The sequence below is a fragment of the Procambarus clarkii genome, chromosome 67, assembly GCF_040958095.1.
Source record: "Procambarus clarkii isolate CNS0578487 chromosome 67, FALCON_Pclarkii_2.0, whole genome shotgun sequence".
Lineage (NCBI taxonomy): Eukaryota > Metazoa > Arthropoda > Malacostraca > Decapoda > Cambaridae > Procambarus > Procambarus clarkii.
The window spans coordinates 19451653-19471419 of record NC_091216.1 but is presented as its reverse complement, the minus strand read 5'-3'; the positions used below and the strand labels follow the sequence as shown (position 1 = coordinate 19471419).

Sequence of the window (19767 nt, the reverse complement as noted above, 5' to 3'; positions counted from 1 at the left end):
CCCCCCCCCCCCCACTCCCCCGGGCAGGTAAACAACGCCATATTGGCGCCAGCAAAACATTTCAAAACGGTTCAAACTGAATAAGCATTTATGCCAAAGGATTCGAAAGTGATGCGAGAACCGCCAAGGGATTAGTTTGCCCCTCGAGGGTTACAATCGCCAAGGGATTAGTTTCCCCAAGCGAACTCTAGTACACACAAGGGGAAAATAGGAGGGAAAGTGGGCGGTATCGAGGCTGATTCAATAAGGGTAAAGAGTTAGGAAGACAAATTAGGACCACGGTACAGTGACGTGGTTCACTGTACCGTGTACCGTTCACTGTTGGTCAGGTCGCTGGGTGGCGCCTCCGCCCGCCTCTCACTCCACTATGAAGATCTAGCGATGCTGGCGGTATGGGGTGCATAATAAATTAACTAAACTAGCTGTGACTACTAGATATACTCAGGCCCGATGCTATTTTTTTTTTGCTTAGCGCGGGATCAGAGGTGAGTCACGTCACTGTACCGTGATCTGTGAGTCACGTCACTGTACCGTGGTCTGTGAGCCACGTCACTGTACCGTGGTCTGTGAGCCACGTCACTGTACCGTGATCTGTGAGCCACGTCACTGTACCGTGATCTGTGAGCCACGTCACTGTACCGTGGTCTGTGAGTCACGTCACTGTACCGTGGTCTGTGAGTCACGTCACTGCACCGTGGTCTGTGAGCCACGTCACTGTACCGTGGTCTGTGAGCCACGTCACTGTACCGTGGACTGTACTCACCTAGTTGTGTCTGCAGGATCGAGCATTGACTCTTGGATCCCGCCTTTCGAGCATCGGTTGTTTACAGCAATGACTATGGTCCTATTTCCCTATCATATCTAGTTTTAAAATTATGAATAGTATTTGCTTCCACAACCTGTTCCTTAAGTGCATTCCATTTTCCCACTACTCTCACGCTAAAAGAAAACTTCCTAACATCTCTGTGACTCATCTGAGTTTCAAGCTTCCATCCATGTCCCCTCGTTCTGTTACTATTCCGTGTGAACATTTCGTCTATGTCCACTCTGTCAATCCCTCTGAGTATCTTATACGTTCCTATCATGTCCCCCCTTTCCCTTCTTCTTTCTAGTGTTGTAAGGCACAGTTCCCTCAGGCGCTCCTCATACCCCATCCCTCGTAACTCTGGGACTAGTCTCGTTGCAAACCTCTGAACCTTTTCCAGTTTCCTTATATGCTTCTTCAGATGGGGACTCCATGATGAGGCGGCATACTCTAAGACTGGCCTCACGTAGGCAGTGTAAAGCGCCCTAAATGCCTCTTTACTTAGGTTTCTGAATGATGTTCTAATCATTGAGCCACATCACTGTGTGGTGTGGAGCTTAGTAGTAGTCTATCAACCCATACCAGCGCATCCAGTTGACCACACTATGTGGGTACACCAGGTGAGTACACCAGGTGGGTACACTAGGTGAGTACACCAGGTGGGTACACCAGGTGGGTACGCCAGGTGGGTACACTAGGTGAGTACCCACACAACCCACGGACGCCAGCTAATGCTCCGTGCGGCGTAAAATGTTCTCTTGAAGATGTTGAGAGCAGCGAGAGCCAAAGTACCCAGCTAAGTGGTTGGACCAACTCCCTGAGGCGTCCTGGGGGGCGTCGGCGGGGGGTACGGCCCCCTCCCCTGGGTGTGAGGGGGGGGGGACGGCGGAGTGTGAGGGGGGGGGGGGACGGCCCCCCTGGGTGTGAGGGGGGATGGCCCCCCTGGGTGTGAGGGAGGGGGGGCAGGGAAGGGAGGAGGGAGGGTATGTTTTGGAGAAGGTAAAGCAAGGGTAGGAAATCCTGTCCTTTTACGTGGTAGTGGACCCCATGTTGATCCTGTGAGTGGCAGTGGACTCCATGTTCATCCTGTGAGTGGCAGTGGACTCCATGTTGATCCTGTGAGTGGCAGTGGACCCCATGTTGATCCTGTGAGTGGTAGTGGACCCCATGTTGATCCTGTGAGTGGCAGTGGACCCCATGTTGATCCTGTGAGTGGCAGTGGACTCCATGTTGATCCTGTGAGTGGCAGTGGACCCCATGTTGATCCTGTGAGTGGTAGTGGACCCCATGTTGATCCTGTGAGTGGCAGTGGACCCCATGTTGATCCTGTGAGTGGCAGTGGACCCCATGTTGATCCTGTGAGTGGCAGTGGACTCCATGTTGATCCTGTGAGTGGCAGTGGACCCCATGTTGATCCTGTGAGTGGCAGTGGACCCCATGTTGATCCTGTGAGTGGTAGTGGACCCCATGTTGATCCTGTGAGTGGTAGAGGACTCCATGTTCATCCTGCGAGTGGTAGTGGACCCCATGTTCATCCTGTGAGTGGCAGTGGACTCCATGTTGATCCTGTGAGTGGTAGTGGACCCCATGTTGATCCTGTGAGTGGCAGTGGACCCCATGTTGATCCTGTGAGTGGCAGTGGACTCCATGTTGATCCTGTGAGTGGCAGTGGACCCCATGTTGATCCTGTGAGTGGTAGTGGACCCCATGTTGATCCTGTGAGTGGCAGTGGACCCCATGTTGATCCTGTGAGTGGCAGTGGACTCCATGTTGATCCTGTGAGTGGCAGTGGACCCCATGTTGATCCTGTGAGTGGCAGTGGACTCCATGTTGATCCTGTGAGTGGCAGTGGACCCCATGTTGATCCTGTGAGTGGCAGTGGACCCCATGTTGATCCTGTGAGTGGTAGTGGACCCCATGTTGATCCTGTGAGTGGTAGAGGACTCCATGTTCATCCTGCGAGTGGTAGTGGACCCCATGTTCATCCTGTGAGTGGCAGTGGACTCCATGTTGATCCTGTGAGTGGCAGTGGACCCCATGTTGATCCTGTGAGTGGCAGTGGACCCCATGTTCATCCTGTGAGTGGCAGTGGACCCCATGTTCATCCTGTGAGTGGCAGTGGACCCCATGTTCATCCTGTGAGTGGTAGTGGACCCCATGTTGATCCTGTGAGTGGCAGTGGACCCCATGATCATCCTGTGAGTGGCAGTGGACCCCATGTTGATCCTGTGAGTGGCAGTGGACCCCATGATCATCCTGTGAGTGGTAGTGGACCCCATGTTCATCCTGTGAGTGGCAGTGGACTCCATGTTCATCCTGTGAGTGGTAGTGGACCCCATGTTCATCCTGTGAGTGGCAGTGGACCCCATGTTCATCCTGTGAGTGGCAATGGACCCCATGTTGATCCTGTGAGTGGCAGTGGACCCCATGATCATCCTGTGAGTGGTAGTGACCCCATGTTGATCCTGTGAGTGGCAGTGGACCCCATGATCATCCTGTGAGTGGCAGTGGACCCCATGTATCATGTCATACATCCCCTGTAAGGCTCGTGGTAGAGAACTTTCCCTCCTAAATCAGTGAGCCACCTGGACCTCAAATTATTCAGTTGCAATATGTCAAGAGTAGAGTGAAAGTCCAAGTCAAACTCACCAGTTTACTGGGACGAACTTATCTACGTGACGCAGATTATTATATACACAAATCTCTCTCTCTACATACAACCAAATAACAGCGAATTAGCACAAAGTCACCGCAGTTAGACGTCACTAACCCAAGATCACTTATTAATATTGGTACATGAGTCAGCTCAAGACTGGCTGAAAGGTTGTGAACATGATGGGTTATCTTGAGGTTATCTTGAGATGATTTCGGGGCTTTAGTGTCCCCGCGGCCCGGTCTTCGACCTGGCCTCCACCCCCAGGAAGCAGCCCGTGACAGCTGACTAACACCCAGGTACCTATTTTACTGCTAGGTAACAGGGGCATAGGGTGAACGAAACTCTGCCCCATTGTTTCTCGCCGGCGCACGGGATCGAACTCGGGACCACAGGATCACAAGTCCAGCGTGCTGTCCGCTCGGCCGACCGGCTCCCTGGTAGTGATGTTACGTAGCCAAAGTGGTGGGGGGGGGAGGGAGGGTTATCTTATCTCAAGTCAGTTACTCATCTTCATCGTTGGTTACAATGACTGAACAATCTGGCAAAGTCAGTTACTCATCTTCATCGTTGGTTACAATGACTGAACACTCTGGCAAAGTCAGTTACTCATCTTCATCGTTGGTTACAATGACTGAACACTCTGGCAAAGTCAGTTACTCATCTTCATCGTTGGTTACAATGACTGAACAATCTGGCAAAGTCAGTTACTCATCTTCATCGTTGGTTACAATGACTGAACACTCTGGCAAAGTCAGTTACTCATCTTCATCGTTGGTTACAATGACTGAACACTCTGGCAAAGTCAGTTACTCATCTTCATCGTTGGTTACAATGACTGAACAATCTGGCAAAGTCAGTTACTCATCTTCGTCGTTGGTTACAATGACTGAACACTCTGGCAAAGTCAGTTACTCATCTTCATCGTTGGTTACAATGACTGAACACTCTGGCAAAGTCAGTTACTCATCTTCATCGTTGGTTACAATGACTGAACACTCTGGCAAAGTCAGTTACTCATCTTCATCGTTGGTTACAATGACTGAACACTCTGGCAAAGTCAGTTACTCATCTTCATCGTTGGTTACAATGACTGAACAATCTGGCAAAGTCAGTTACTCATCTTCGTCGTTGGTTACAATGACTGAACACTCTGGCAAAGTCAGTTACTCATCTTCATCGTTGGTTACAATGACTGAACACTCTGGCAAAGTCAGTTACTCATCTTCATCGTTGGTTACAATGACTGAACACTCTGGCAAAGTCAGTTACTCATCTTCGTCGTTGGTTACAATGACTGAACACTCTGGCAAAGTCAGTTACTCATCTTCATCGTTGGTTACAATGACTGAACACTCTGGCAAAGTCAGTTACTCATCTTCATCGTTGGTTACAATGACTGAACACTCTGGCAAAGTCAGTTACTCATCTTCATCGTTGGTTACAATGACTGAACAATCTGGCAAAGTCAGTTACTCATCTTCATCGTTGGTTACAATGACTGAACAATCTGGCAAAGTCAGGAATCTCGTCTCCAGAGGTCATGGCGCCCGAAACGTTATGCGTTCTAGTGGCTTTAGGTATTGTATGTATTATCTCTTATCTGTAAACCCAACATTATGTATGTAAACTCAATGTATCTAACCTTACCTGAATAAAAAATCTAAATCTAATGTCCACACAGGCGGCAAAATATGACACACTGCCCAAACGTCTCAAGTAATAACATGTCACCTTAACACAAGAGTTACAATTTACGAATGTAGTGGCAACACGTGACACTCTGATCCACGCTAATAGTCCCCCTTCATACATACTAGTAACAAGTCAATAGAGGTATACATATAAATATCCAGAGAGCCCCGACACATATAATACATGCGACCTCCCTACCACCCAGACACATCAGTGCTGGCTCACACCACAGGTCATCTCACACTACCAACACTACACGTAATACATAAACCAACATAGAGTACACAAACAAACAGAAAAATACTCTTACATATATATACACATCTTGGGAACATACGCACATGTTCAACTACACAAAATTAGCATCATACAAATATGTATATTCAACAGAAACAAGAAGTTTACCAACCGCACCAGGTTGGCTATACTGACTCTCACACACACAAGGGGACTGTGGCTGAGTGGTCAGCGCTCTGGATTCGTAGTCCTATGGCCCGGGGATCGATCCCAGTGATGGCAGAAACAAATGGGCAGAGTTTCTTTCACCCTGATGCCCCTGTTACCTAGCAGTAAACAGGCACCTGGGAGTTAGACAGCTGTTATGGGCCACTTCCTGTGTGTGTGTGTGTGTGTGTGTGTGTGTGTGTACTCACGTATTTGAACTCACCTATTTGTGCTTGCGGGGGTTGAGCTTTGGCTCTTTGGTCCCGCCTCTCAACCGTCAATCAACTGGTGTACAGTTTCCTGAGCCTACTGGGCTCTATCTTATCTACATTTAAAACTGTGTATGGAGTCAGCCTCCACCACATCACTGCCTAATGCATTCCATCCGTTAACTACTCTGACACTGAAAAAGTTCCTTCTAACGTCTCTGTGGCTCATGTGGGTACTCAGTTTCCACCTGTGTCCCCTTGTTCGCGTCCCACCAGTGTTGAATAGTTTATCCTTGTTTACCCGGTCGATTCCTCTGAGGATTTTGTAGGTTGTGATCATGTCTCCCCTTACTCTTCTGTCTTCCAGTGTCGTAAGATGCATTTCCCGCAGCCTTTCCTCGTAACTCATGCCTCTTAGTTCTGGGACTAGTCTAGTGGCATACCTTTGGACTTTTTCCAGCTTCGTCTTGTGCTTGACAAGGTACGGGCTCCATGCTGGGGCCGCATACTCCAGGATTGGTCTTACATATGTGGTGTACAAGATTCTGAATGATTCCTTACACAGGTTCCTGAACGCTGTTCTGATGTTAGCCAGCCTCGCATATGCCGCAGACGTTATTCTTTTTATGTGGGCTTCAGGAGACAGGTTTGGTGTGATATCAACTCCTAGATCTTTCTCTCTGTCTGTTTCATTAAGTACTTCATCTCCTATTCTGTATCCTGTATCTGGCCTCCTATTTCCACTGCCTATTTTCATTACTTTGCATTTACTCGGGTGTGTGTGTGTGTGTGTGTGTGTGTGTGTGTGTGTGTGTGTGTGTGTGTGTGTGTGTGTGTGTGTGTGTGTGAAAGAAATTAGTTGATTGATTGGCAGTTGAGAGGCGGGCCGAAAGAGCCAGAGCTCAACCCCCGCACGCACAACTAGGTGAATAAATACAGGCAAGGGGGGGGGGGGAGGAGTAGGGTAAGGGGTAATGGCAGTAGCAGTTACACACACACAACACATCATAAATTAATAATAATAATAATATTGCAGTACCAGCCGGAGCCGGTCGGCCGAGCGGACAGCACGCTGGACTTGTGATCCTGTGGTCCCGGGTTCAATCCCGGGCGCCGGCGAGAAACAATGGGCAGAGTTTCTTTCACCCTATGCTCCTGTTACCTACCAGTAAATAGGTACCTGGGTGTTAGTCAGCTGTCACGGGCTGCTTCCTGGGGGTGGAGGCCTGGTCGAGGACCGGGCCGCGGGGACACTAAAGCCCCGAAATCATCTCAAGATAACCTCAAGATAACCATACCGTACAATAACCTAACATACACGTGTATATAATGATATTTCAAATGACATTGTAATTGAGGTACCTTGACTCTTAAAGGCATGACCTCAGGGTGTCCAGTCTGAACAGGTTAGGCTAGGTCATAACAGCTAATCCTGTGAGTGGTAATTTGCGTGTAGAGGCCAGACTGAGGGGGGGGGGGAATGGGGGGGGGTCGAGGAGGGGAATAGGGTGATCATGGGGGTCTGAGGGCAAAGTGTGTCTTGTGGTTTCACTTTTCAAGTTGATTTGAGGTTGTTGTCTTAGCTCAAATGTTTCTTTAGCTTGTTTAACTTTTTATTTATTTATTGGACAAATGATATAGTTGCTATGACGCCCTGTAAAATAATCATTAATAAATCGTGAACACACACACACACACACACACACACACACACACACACACACACACACACACACACACACACACACACACACACACACACACACACAAAATGGAATGCATTAGGAAGTGATGTGGTGGAGGCTGACTCCATACACAGTTTCAAGTGTAGATATGATAGAGCCCAGTAGGCTCAGGAATCTGTACACCTGTTGATTAACGGTTGAGAGGCGGGACCAAAGAGCCAGAGCTCAACCCCGCAAACACAACTAGGTGAGTACAACCAGGTGAGTACACACTAGTTGAAGTGTGGCATGAATGGTACATCTCATACTTCTGGGAATAAGCCATCTGCGCATATATCTATTCGTTATATAATTTCATACATGTCACAAATCTTACTAATTATCAAACTATCTACTTAATATAACCCCGGACTTAATATTATCTAATTCACTACTTTTTGTAACGGAAGATTCAGTAACATATCTTTCACTAATGGATTTACTCTCAACATTTTTACATGAATTAGTCCGGTCTAATTAGTTTATTATGAATTAGGTCAAATGAATTATTACAATCTTTTAAGTGAACAAACAATGCATTTGTCAGACAAACAACAAATAATGCATTTATCAAATGCATTTGTCGAATGCATCATTCTTTCACTTGAAAGATTTTAATTATTTAAATTTCGTTATTTTTCATGTTCTTTGTGAGGAGACCAAGAAGAACAGCTCCTGCGTTCTCGAGTGTGTATGTTGTCTCGGGTCAAAGAACTTTCATATTGGAGTTGCGTGATGAAATGCGATTATTTCTTGACACGCCGCTGGAGCCACTGGTTCAGTACCTTGTTGTGGTTGGTAGTGTTGGTAGAGATTGAAATTTCTATATATTTGAATGGTCTAAATTTAAGCCTTCAAGGGAGAGCTGTCAATATTCTTAAAGTTTTAGACAAAGTGAAGCCAGGATCATGAAATTCAGACATTGGTTGTGTAGAGCGGTGTGTCTGAATCTATTCCCACTCTCTCTGATTCTCTTGCAGCGTCCGAAGGCGATCTCGCGAGAAATAAGAAATTTTTTCCTTCAGTGCTTGCAAGGTGTGAAGAACCGTCTTAGGGATTATTTCCCTCCTGACGCCAATAACTGGGGGATTTGGCATACATTTCATGTAGATGTTAACAAAATTTAAATGTAGAAAATAGTAGCGCTGAATTCTCGTATGACGCTTCACTCAGATCAAGATTTATTCTGTGCTACTTACCGGATTGTTGGGTTTATGTGAACAATTTGTACCCGGACCTGGCAGCCAACCCACTCAGATAGTCACACACACGGACTTGTGCCTCGGAGAGGCTACGGGATCCAGTAAGATCAGTAGAACTTCAGTTTCAACCCTTTTAACCCTGTCGTAGCTCAGTCGATTAAGGCAGTGTCTGGGATGCTCCCGGACGCAGGTTCGAATCCTCGTCACGGCCCTTGTGGATTTGTTCACTCAGTGTCATGCCCCCGTACATAGACAATCGACTTGAGAGTGGTCCAGGACGGACCGAAACGTCGTCGTCCCTTCACCTTCTAGTGTGTGGTCTGGTCAACCCCCGTACATAGTTATGTGAGCAGACTATCTCAGCTGTTTTATATCAAACCAAAATACAGAAACACACTGAATGTGGCACCTGAACCACAATAAAAAAAACTGCTTGGCACTGAACATTGAAAATCAGAACGTAGTGTCAACAAGGCACCATCAACCGTCTTATTCATCAACTAAGTTTGTTCTTATACTGTGAAAACGAGTTTGTTGTGTGCAATAAAATGGGTTTGTTAAGTAGACGTCCCCTCCGAGAACCCCAGCGACCGTGGGGGAGATTAGTTTAGATATAAGGGTGTCATTAGTGGTGAAAAGATTGGGAAGCACAGAGGCTCCACAGTCACAACATTGCAACGTAAACACCTGGTCATCCAACAGACCCACCTGGTCGTCCAACAGACCCACCTGGTCGTCCAACACACCCACCTGGTCGTCCAACAGACCCACCTGGTCGTCCAACAGACCCACCTGGTCGTCCAACAGACCCACCTGGTCGTCCAACAGACCCACCTGGTCGTCCAACAGACCCACCTGGTCGTCCAACAGACCCACCTGGTCGTCCAACAGACCCACCTGGTCGTCCAACAGACCCACCTGGTCGTCCAACAGACCCACTTGGTCGTCCAACACACCCACCTATCCTCAAGACCCCATCTCATCTTCAGCATCTGTGTTGCAAATCTCGTTTCCAACATCAATGTTACAAATCTCATCTCCACCTCTGTTTCAAATTTCGTCTCCAGCATCTTTGTTGAGAACCTAACCTCCAGCATCTGTGTTGCAGATCTCATCTCAAGCATCTATGTTGCAGATCTCATCTCAAGCATCTATGTTGCAGATCTCATCTCAAGCATCTGTTGCAGATCTCATCTCAAGCATCTATGTTGCAGATCTCATCTCAAGCATCTGTTGCAGATCTCATCTCAAGCATCGATGTTGCAGATCTCATCTCAAGCATCTGTTGCAGATCTCATCTCAAGCATCTATGTTGCAGATCTCATCTCAAGCATCTGTTGCAGATCTCATCTCAAGCATCTATGTTGCAGATCTCATCTCAAGCATCTGTTGCAGATCTCATCTCAAGCATCTATGTTGCAGATCTCATCTCAAGCATCTGTTGCAGATCTCATCTCAAGCATCTATGTTGCAGATCTCATCTCAAGCATCTGTTGCAGATCTCATCTCAAGCATCTATGTTGCAGATCTCATCTCAAGCATCTGTTACAGATCTCATCTCAAGCATCTGTTGCAGATCTCATCTCGAACCTTCGTAAAACTATCACAGCATCTTCTCATCCAGGTTTTTAGTCACTTTAAGAATGGGAAATATTAGAGATGTTTATTGTTGTTTAAGATTCGGTACCTGGAACAAAAAGTTCCAAGCAGCACGGGCTATGGTGAGCCCGTAGTTAAATATTAGAGGGGGCGCTGAGCAGGCTTGGGAGCGTCCAGCGTGTACTGTACATCCGGCTTGTTCATGTGTAGTTCTTGTTGGGGAGCCGCTGGACGGGGCCAGCTGCAGCTGACGCCTGCACAGTTGACTCCTGCACAGCTGACTCCTGCACAGCTGACTCCTGCACAGCTGACTCCTGCACAGCTGACTCCTGCACAGCTGACTCCTGCACAGCTGACTCCTGCACAGCTGACTCCTGCACAGTTGACTCCTGTACAGCTGACTCCTGCACAGCTGACTCCTGCACAGCTGACTCCTGCACAGCTGACTCCTGCACAGCTGACTCCTGCACAGTTGACTCCTGCACAGTTGACTCCTGCACAGCTGACTCCTGCACAGCTGACTCCTGCACAGTTGACTCCTGTACAGCTGACTCCTGCACAGCTGACTCCTGCACAGTTGACTCCTGCACAGCTGACTCCTGCACAGTTGACTCCTGCACAGTTGACTCCTGCACAGCTGACTCCTGCACAGTTGACTCCTGCACAGTTGACTCCTGCGCAGCTGACTCCTGCGCAGATGACTCCTGCACAGTTGACTCCTGCACAGTTGACTCCTGCACAGCTGACTCCTGCACAGCTGACTCCTGCACAGTTGACTCCTGCACAGCTGACTCCTGCACAGTTGACTCTTGCACAGTTGACTCCTGCACAGCTGACTCCTGCACAGTTGACTCCTGCACAGTTGACTCCTGCGCAGCTGACTCCTGCGCAGATGACTCCTGCACAGTTGACTCCTGCACAGTTGACTCCTGCACAGTTGACTCCTGCACAGCTGACTCCTGCACAGCTGACTCCTGCACAGCTGACTCCTGCACAGTTGACTCCTGCACAGCTGACTCCTGCACAGATGACTCCTGTACAGCTGACTCCTGCACAGCTGACTCCTGCACAGCTGACTCCTGCGCAGATGACTCCTGCACAGCTGACTCCTGCACAGCTGACTCCTGCACAGCTAACTCCTATACAGCTAACTCCTGCGCAGCTGACTCCTGCGCAGCTGACTCCTGCGCAGCTGACTCCTGCGCAGATGACTCCTGCACCAAAATGCCATCCTACAAAGAACGTCGCTTTTCGCTCGTATGGGTGACATAAGGCCAAAAATTGTATTAGAAAATGGAAGCGGCTGGCGTAAGTGACGTAGTGTCCCGTTTTCTGTTTTGGGTCCTCTGGTAGGTTAGGTTAGGACACTTTAAATGGACCGTTTTCTTGACGTTGGGGAACGTTAGGAGGACGGACTGCACTAGTTGTTCACTAGGGTTGACTAGTTGCTGTAGAGAAAGGGAAGGGAACTATCAGGGGGGAAAGCGCCAAGCCAATACAACTATATAGAACTTAGTAGGGATAAGGAAAAGATTTTGGGATGGGACGGGGAGGGGGCAGGAAGGAATGGTACCCAACCGCTTGGATGGTCGGGGGATTGAACGCCGACCTGCATGAAGCGGGACCGTCCCTCCACCCTCTCGCTGTAGTGTTAAATTTTTTAATTTAAATTTTGCCCCGAGGGGCGAGTTTATTGGGTAGCGCCACTCATCCTGTGAGTGGACACACCGCCATAGTGACAGTATTGGGCAGCGCCACTCATCCTGTGAGTGGGCACACCGCCATAGTGACAGTATTGGGCAGCGCCACTCATCTTGTGAGTGGACACACCGCCATAGTGACAGTATTGGGCAGCGCCACTCATCCTGTGAGTGGACACACCGCCATAGTGACAGTATTGGGCAGCGCCACTCATCTTGTGAGTGGACACACCGCCATAGTGACAGTATTGGGTAGCGCCACTCATCTTGTGAGTGGACACACCGCCATAGTGACAGTATTGGGCAGCGCCACTCATCCTGTGAGTGGACACACCGCCATAGTGACAGTATTGGGCAGCGCCACTCATCTTGTGAGTGGACACACCGCCATAGTGACAGTATTGGGCAGCGCCACTCATCCTGTGAGTGGACACACCGCCATAGTGACAGTATTGGGCAGCGCCACTCATCCTGTGAGTGGACACACCGCCATAGTGACAGTATTGGGCAGCGCCACTCATCCTGTGAGTGGACACACCGCCATAGTGACAGTATTGGGCAGCGCCACTCATCCTGTGAGTGGACACACCGCCATAGTGACAGTATTGGGCAGCGCCACTCATCCTGTGAGTGGACACACCGCCATAGTGACAGTATTGGGCAGCGCCACTCATCCTGTGAGTGGACACACCGCCATAGTGACAGTATTGGGCAGCGCCACTCATCCTGTGAGTGGACACACCACCATAGTGACAGTATTGGGCAGCGCCACTCATCTTGTGAGTGGACACACCGCCATAGTGACAGTATTGGGCAGCGCCACTCATCCTGTGAGTGGACACACCGCCATAGTGACAGTATTGGGCAGCGCCACTCATCCTGTGAGTGGACACACCGCCATAGTGACAGTATTGGGCAGCGCCACTCATCCTGTGAGTGGACACACCGCCATAGTGACAGTATTGGGCAGCGCCACTCATCCTGTGAGTGGACACACCACCATAGTGACAGTATTGGGCAGCGCCACTCATCTTGTGAGTGGACACACCGCCATAGTGACAGTATTGGGCAGCGCCACTCATCCTGTGAGTGGACACACCGCCATAGTGACAGTATTGGGCAGCGCCACTCATCCTGTGAGTGGGCACACCGCCATAGTGACAGTATTGGGCAGCGCCACTCATCTTGTGAGTGGACACACCGCCATAGTGACAGTATTGGGCAGCGCCACTCATCTTGTGAGTGGACACACCGCCATAGTGACAGTATTGGGCAGCGCCACTCATCCTGTGAGTGGACACACCGCCATAGTGACAGTATTGGGCAGCGCCACTCATCCTGTGAGTGGACACACCGCCATAGTGACAGTATTGGGCAGCGCCACTCATCCTGTGAGTGGACACACCGCCATAGTGACAGTATTGGGCAGCGCCACTCATCCTGTGAGTGGACACACCGCCATAGTGACAGTATTGGGCAGCGCCACTCATCCTGTGAGTGGACACACCGCCATAGCAGCATGTACAACACTCCCCAATAGGAAGAAAACCCGCTGGGTTGTTCATCCTGTCACTTGTACCCAGACACAGCTGGGACTTGCTTAACTGTCTCAAGTGAACAGCTCCTCAAACAAGAAGATTAACATCTGTCAACCCTTAAAGCTTAAGTTATCTTCCGGGTGCAAAATGGTGAAATCTTTTAAGAACAGTATCAATATTGTTAAGGATTCACTAGTGTGTCCACTGGAGTGTGTCCAGTGGAGTGTGTCCAGTGGAGTGTGTCCAGTGGAGTGTGTCCAGTGGAGTGTGTCCAGTGGAGTGTGTCCAGTGGAATGTGTCCACTGGAGTGTGTCCACTGGAGTGTGTCCACTGGAGTGTGTCCAGTGGAATGTGTCCAGTGGAGTGTGTCCAGTGGAGTGTGTCCAGTGGAGTGTGTCCAGTGGAGTGTGTCCAGTGGAATGTGTCCACTGGAGTGTGTCCACTGGAGTGTGTCCACTGGAGTGTGTCCACTGGAGTGTGTCCACTGGAGTGTGTCCACTGGAGTGTGTCCAGTGGAGTGTGTCTACTGGAGTGTGTCTACTGGAGTGTGTCTACTGGAGTGTGTCCACTGGAGTGTGTCCAGTGGAGACACTGCATAATGTCAATCAAGAATAACCTGTGTGTTAGTACCAGCCTGGTTGATCAGTCCAGCAACCAGGAGGCCTGGTCGACGACCGGGCCGCGGGGACACTAAGCCCCGGAAGCACCTCAAGGTAGCATCAGTAACTGCCCTGGTAAACTGTATTTCTTGCAGTAATGTTTTCTTATATCATCAGATGTTGCATTCGGCGGTTGAGCTTCGGCTCTTTGGTCCCGCCTCTCAGCTTCACTCTTCACTCAGGTGGAGTACAGGTTACCGAGCCTCTTGGGCAGTGATGGTGGAGTCTTACTCCGGCACCTTCCTGCGTCCTGTGTGTTACTTTCTTATGCTTAAGAGTGTTGGGTTGACTGATGTGTCGTCCAGTCACTCGGGGCCATGGTCCTGTGACCCCGTGGCCCTGTGTGTCACCCTTGTGACCCCGTGGCCCTGTGTGTCACCCTTGTGACCCCGTGGCCCTGTGTGTCACCATTGTGACCCCGTGGCCCTGTGTGTCACCCTTGTGACCCCGTGGCCCTGTGTGTCACCCTTGTGACCCCGTGGCCCTGTGTGTCACCATTGTGACCCCGTGGCCCTGTGTGTCACCCTTGTGACCCCGTGGCCCTGTGTGTCACCCTTGTGACCCCGTGTGTCACCCTTGTGACCCCGTGTGTCACCCATGTGACCCCGTGGCCCTGTGTGTCACCCTTGTGACCCCGTGTGTCACCCATGTGACCCCGTGGCCCTGTGTGTCACCCTTGTGACCCCGTGTGTCACCCATGTGACCCCGTGGCCCTGTGTGTCACCATTGTGACCCCGTGGCCCTGTGTGTCACCCTTGTGACCCCGTGGCCCTGTGTGTCACCCTTGTGACCCCGTGGCCCTGTGTGTGTGCCTGAGAAGTGTGTGAGCAGCAAGGAGCCGCGTCGTGCGGGGTCTGACACTCATCTGAGAGCGTCGTGAGCGACACTTTCCCCACAGACTTGAGTCACTGCACACATCACCCCAACGGCCCGCCACAGTCGTGTTCCCTTCATCCCCAGTGGCCACTTCGGGGGGCGTGTAGGGGTTTATACAGTTTCAGGGCGCGTTATATAGCTCGTGGTTGCCCCCTTCCACGAGGCCTTCACGCCTGTCTGTTCCCTCCCACAAGAGAACGCTGCAAACCGCGTATCTATTAACACGGCAAAATATGATTCATCAATGTAATATAATTATTGGCTTGACAATATTGTAGATGGTAATAGAGGCGTTTGAGTAGGGGGAAGATACGTGCGTGTGTGTGTGTGTGTGTGTGTGTGTGTGTGTGTGTGTGTGTGTGATGGTGCAGGCTGAGGTAGAGTGGTTGATGGTGTGTGTGTGTGTAGTGTGGAGTGATGGGGACCTACCTGCAGAGAGCGTGAGCTTGGCGGTGGAGACGACCCGCCTCCTGCGGAAGGTGGAGTCGGAGTCCACATTACCGGCGCTGGTGTCGCTGTCGTCCTCCCTGCGTGGCGGGCCTGCCCCGGCCGGATCATCCATGCTCAGACCAGTTGGTCCCAGTCACCCAGACACACCCTTCATCCAGAGTAGCCCCAACCACAACATCCACTTGGATAAAGGCCACGGGACTTAGCGTAAGGCTTTCCCAGCGCTGAGACGAGGTGCTGGTGTCAACATATCACAATGATGGTTGTCGTCGTCGTCGTCGCGGAGCAACGCCTGCTGCTGCTGCTGCTATGAGGTCAGTTACAGCGTAGTCCGTGGCAGAGGCCTGCTACTGGCGGCGGACTACGAGGCTCCGTGCTGGCTACGCCCCCTCCACTACGAAGCACTCGCTGGAATCCTGGTAGCAACTGGCGCCTTTAAGTCTGGCATATCTTAGCTTCACATAGCACCGCTCATAGCAGTAACGAGGTATTGTCGTACGGCACGACAGGTCGGGCGGTTCGGCAGCATGACAGGAATATGGGGCCAAAAGTTGACGGTAGAGTGAGAGTGGTGTGGAGGCGGGTGCAGGAGGGACACGCTCACTCACGCTCACATATAACGGAGTCTTATAGAGAGGACTGAGGCTACGGGCCACGCTGCACTCCACACGGGTAAACACGGGCCCGGGTGCGCGCGCAGGGAGGCTCCTCTGTGGTGAAGGGAGGACCTAGATCGATAAGTATAGTCGCAGAGGGAGAGGTCGGCGCGCAAGGAACCAACAGCAGTGGTTGTGTCTGTGTTGTTGCTTGGTCTGCCTCGCCTCCCGCCCGCCGCGTCTGCGCACATGCACACGCTGCATACGCAGACTTGCTGCTCACATTGCGTACGCATGCAGTTTTACCTCTCTCTTTCCATAGACATGTGCTTGCACTCGCGTTATATACGCAAATTGTTTAATGTGTGGCGCAGATGATGTACTTGTGTGTGTGTGTGTGTGTGTGTGTGCGTGTGTGTTGCTTTAGTGCGTTATTAGTCGTGCATACGCACACGTGACTCGAAGTATATACGTATACACACACACACACACACACACACACAGCCACAGAGATATTAGAAAGAACTTTTTTAGTGTCAGAGTGGTTGACAAATGGAATGCATTAGGAAGTGATGTGGTGGAGGCTGACTCCATACACAGTTTCAAGTGTAGATATGATAGAGCTAAATAGACCCAGGAAGCTGTACATCTGTTTATTGACGGTTGAGAGGCGGGACCAAAGAGCCAGAGCTCAACCCCCGCGAGCACAATTAGGCGAGTACACACACACAGCATGGAGCCTGTACCTAGTCAAGCACAAAACGAAGCTGGAAAACGTTCAGAGGTATGCCACTAGGTGAGTCCCAGAACTAAGAGGCATGACTTATGAGGACAGACTACGTGAACTGCATCTCACGTCGCTGGAAGACAGAAGAGCTAGGGGAGACATGATCACCACATACAAAATTTCTCAGGGGAATTAACAGGGTGGACAAGGATGGATTATTTAACACGGGTGGCACACACACAAGGGGACACAGGTGGAAGCTGAGTACCCAAATGAGCCACAGAGACATTAGAAAGATCTTTTTCAGTGTCAGAGTAGTTAGTAAATGGAATGCACTAGGCAGTGATGTGATGGAGGCTGACTCCATACACAGTTTCAAATGTAGATATGAAAGAGCCCAATAGGCTCAGGAACCTATACATCAGTTGATTGACTGTTGAGAGGCGGAACCATAGAGCCAGAGCTCAACCCTAGCAAGCAGAATTAGGTGAGTGCACACACACACACACACACACACACACCACACACACACACACACACACACCACACACACACACACACACACACCACACACACACACACACACACACACACACACACACACACACACACACACACACACACACACACACACTGCATGGCCGTTTGAAAGCTTCCCATTTTGCTTTGCAATTTTCACATTAAATTGAGTTGTTGGCCTTGGTGCTGCAGCTGACAGCACCGCTGTGGTTGGTGCGGTAACCAACCGTTTAATGGATCAAGGACTCACCGCAGACATTCCCTCTGTGCTTGCAAGCAGTGTTAAGACTATTGAGATAGTCACTGCAGCTGAGAAGTGCGGAGTGTCAGTACTAGAGCTGAGTACTTGTACTGAGTACTACACTAGAGGTGAGTAGCTGTAGAGCTGGAGAAGACGTCGGTGTCTACCTGAACCTTTGTGCCAGGTGTAGAGGCAGGAGGGAGCAGCGGGGGAGATGGAGAGTAGAGGAGGAAGAGAGAAGGAGGAAGGGCGGAAGAGAGAGAGGGAGGAAAGAGAGTAAGTGTGAGGTGAAGGGAAGAAGATCAGCACCTTACGGGTTGCTTAACGGTGACACCTTCACCGTAGTGAGGCAGTTAATGCCTCTCACCACTACTGCCTCTCCCATAACCCTTCCCTTCTCCCGCTCCTACACACATCCCTTGGGGGGGGGGGCTCGTGGGCTGAGTGGACAGCGCTCTGGGGTTGTAGTCCTAAGGGCCCCCGGGTTCGATTCCCGCCAGAGGCAGAAACAAATGGGGAGAGTTCCTTTCATATTGGTGTTCCTGTTCACTTAGCAGTAAATAGGTACCTGGAAGTTAGACAGCTTTACGGGCTCACCATAGCCCGTGCTACATGGACATTTCGTTCCGAGTCGCTAAATGTAAAATAACAACATAGACAGCGGCCACGGACTGCTTCCTGTGTGTGTGTGTGTGTGTGTGTGTGTGTGTGTGTGTGTGTGTGTGTGAGAGAGAGAGAGAGAGAGAGAGAGAGGGAGAGAGATATGTAGTAAATATGATGGAAGAAAAATGGTTCGAGAGTCAGTAAATTAGACAACGGACGGATAGAAAGGCGGGGTCCAAGAGCTAACAGCTGGATCCTACACACACACACACACACACACACACACACACACACACACACACACACACACACACACACACACACACACACACACATACATACATCAGAATGGTTGACAAATGGAATGCATTAGGAAGTAATGTGGTGGAGGCTGACTCCATACACAGTTTCAAGTGTAGATATGATAGAGCCCAATAGGCTCAGGAACCTGTACACCTGTTGATTGACGGTTGAGAGGCGGGACCAAAGAGCCAGAGCTCAACCCCCGCAAGCACAACTAGGTGAGTACAACTAGGTGAGTACACACACACAATTGGTCCCCAGGCGGGACCAAAGAGCCAGAGCTCAACCCCCGCAAGCACAACTAGGTGAGTACATGATCATACGACAAGACCCCCCCCCCCACGCCTGTGTATACACACATACAACAGGTACAACATGGCTTGTATGCTGAATATTAAGATCTAGACTTCACTTTCCCATTGTCGTTAATAGGTAAGATAAATAGATAATCCACCCAGTAGATGGACGCTCCGGTGGATAAGGGAGCATCTAAGCAACAGAAAACAGCGAGTAACTGTGAGGGGGGAGACATCAGAGTGGCGAGATGTCACCAGCGAAGTCCCACAGGGCTCTGTACTTGGACCCATCCTGTTTCTAATATATGATATGTAAACGATCTTCCAGAGGGTATAGGCTCATTCCTCTCAATGTTTGCTGATGATGCAAAAATTATGAGAAGAATCAAGACAGATGAAGATAGACAGAGACTACAGGATGACCTGGACAAACTGGAGGAATGGTCTAGAAAATGGCTACTAAAGTTTAACTCAGGAAAGTGTAAAGTAGTGAAATTATTCGGAGCAGAAGGCTGAACACAAGGTACCATCTGGGAGGTGAAATCCAGCAAGAGTCAAATAGAGAGGAAGATTTGGGGGTTGATATCACACCGAACCTGTCCACAGAGGCCCACATCAAAAGAATATCATCAGCGGCATATGCTAGACTGGCCAACATAAGAACTGTCTTTAGAAACTTGTTTAAGGAATCTTTCTGGACCTTGTATACCACTTATGTCAGACCAATCCTGGAGTATGCAGCTCCAGCCTGGAGTCCATACCTAGTTAAACACAAGACAAAGTTAGAGAAGATTCAGCGGTATGCCACAAGACTGGTCGCAGAACTGAGAGGTATGAGCTACGAGGAAAGGCTTCGGGAGCTGAACCTCACGTCCCCGAAAGACAAGAGTAAGGGGAGACATGATAACTACCTACAAAATTCTCAGGG

At 50.0% G+C, this 19767-nt stretch overlaps 2 protein-coding genes across 6 annotated transcripts in view; one reads left to right on the top strand and one right to left on the bottom strand.

Moving 5' to 3' along the window:
- The window catches only part of LOC123767758 (choline-phosphate cytidylyltransferase B), a 664019-nt gene that overhangs the window by 529997 nt on the left and 114255 nt on the right, over positions 1 to 19767 (top strand). The gene's annotated exons all lie outside the window — the stretch shown is intronic.
- The window catches only part of wwk (white walker), a 273471-nt gene that overhangs the window by 228657 nt on the left and 25047 nt on the right, over positions 1 to 19767 (bottom strand). The window contains exon 1 of one of the 4 annotated variants that reach the window (XM_069310670.1): positions 15534 to 16185. The exons of the other annotated variants lie outside the window; for them this stretch is intronic. Within the exon in view, the coding sequence (XP_069166771.1) occupies positions 15534 to 15666 (133 nt within the window). The 5' untranslated portion in view covers positions 15667 to 16185. Of the gene's footprint in view, positions 1 to 15533; positions 16186 to 19767 lie in introns of those variants that run through there. 4 annotated transcript variants of the gene reach the window in all.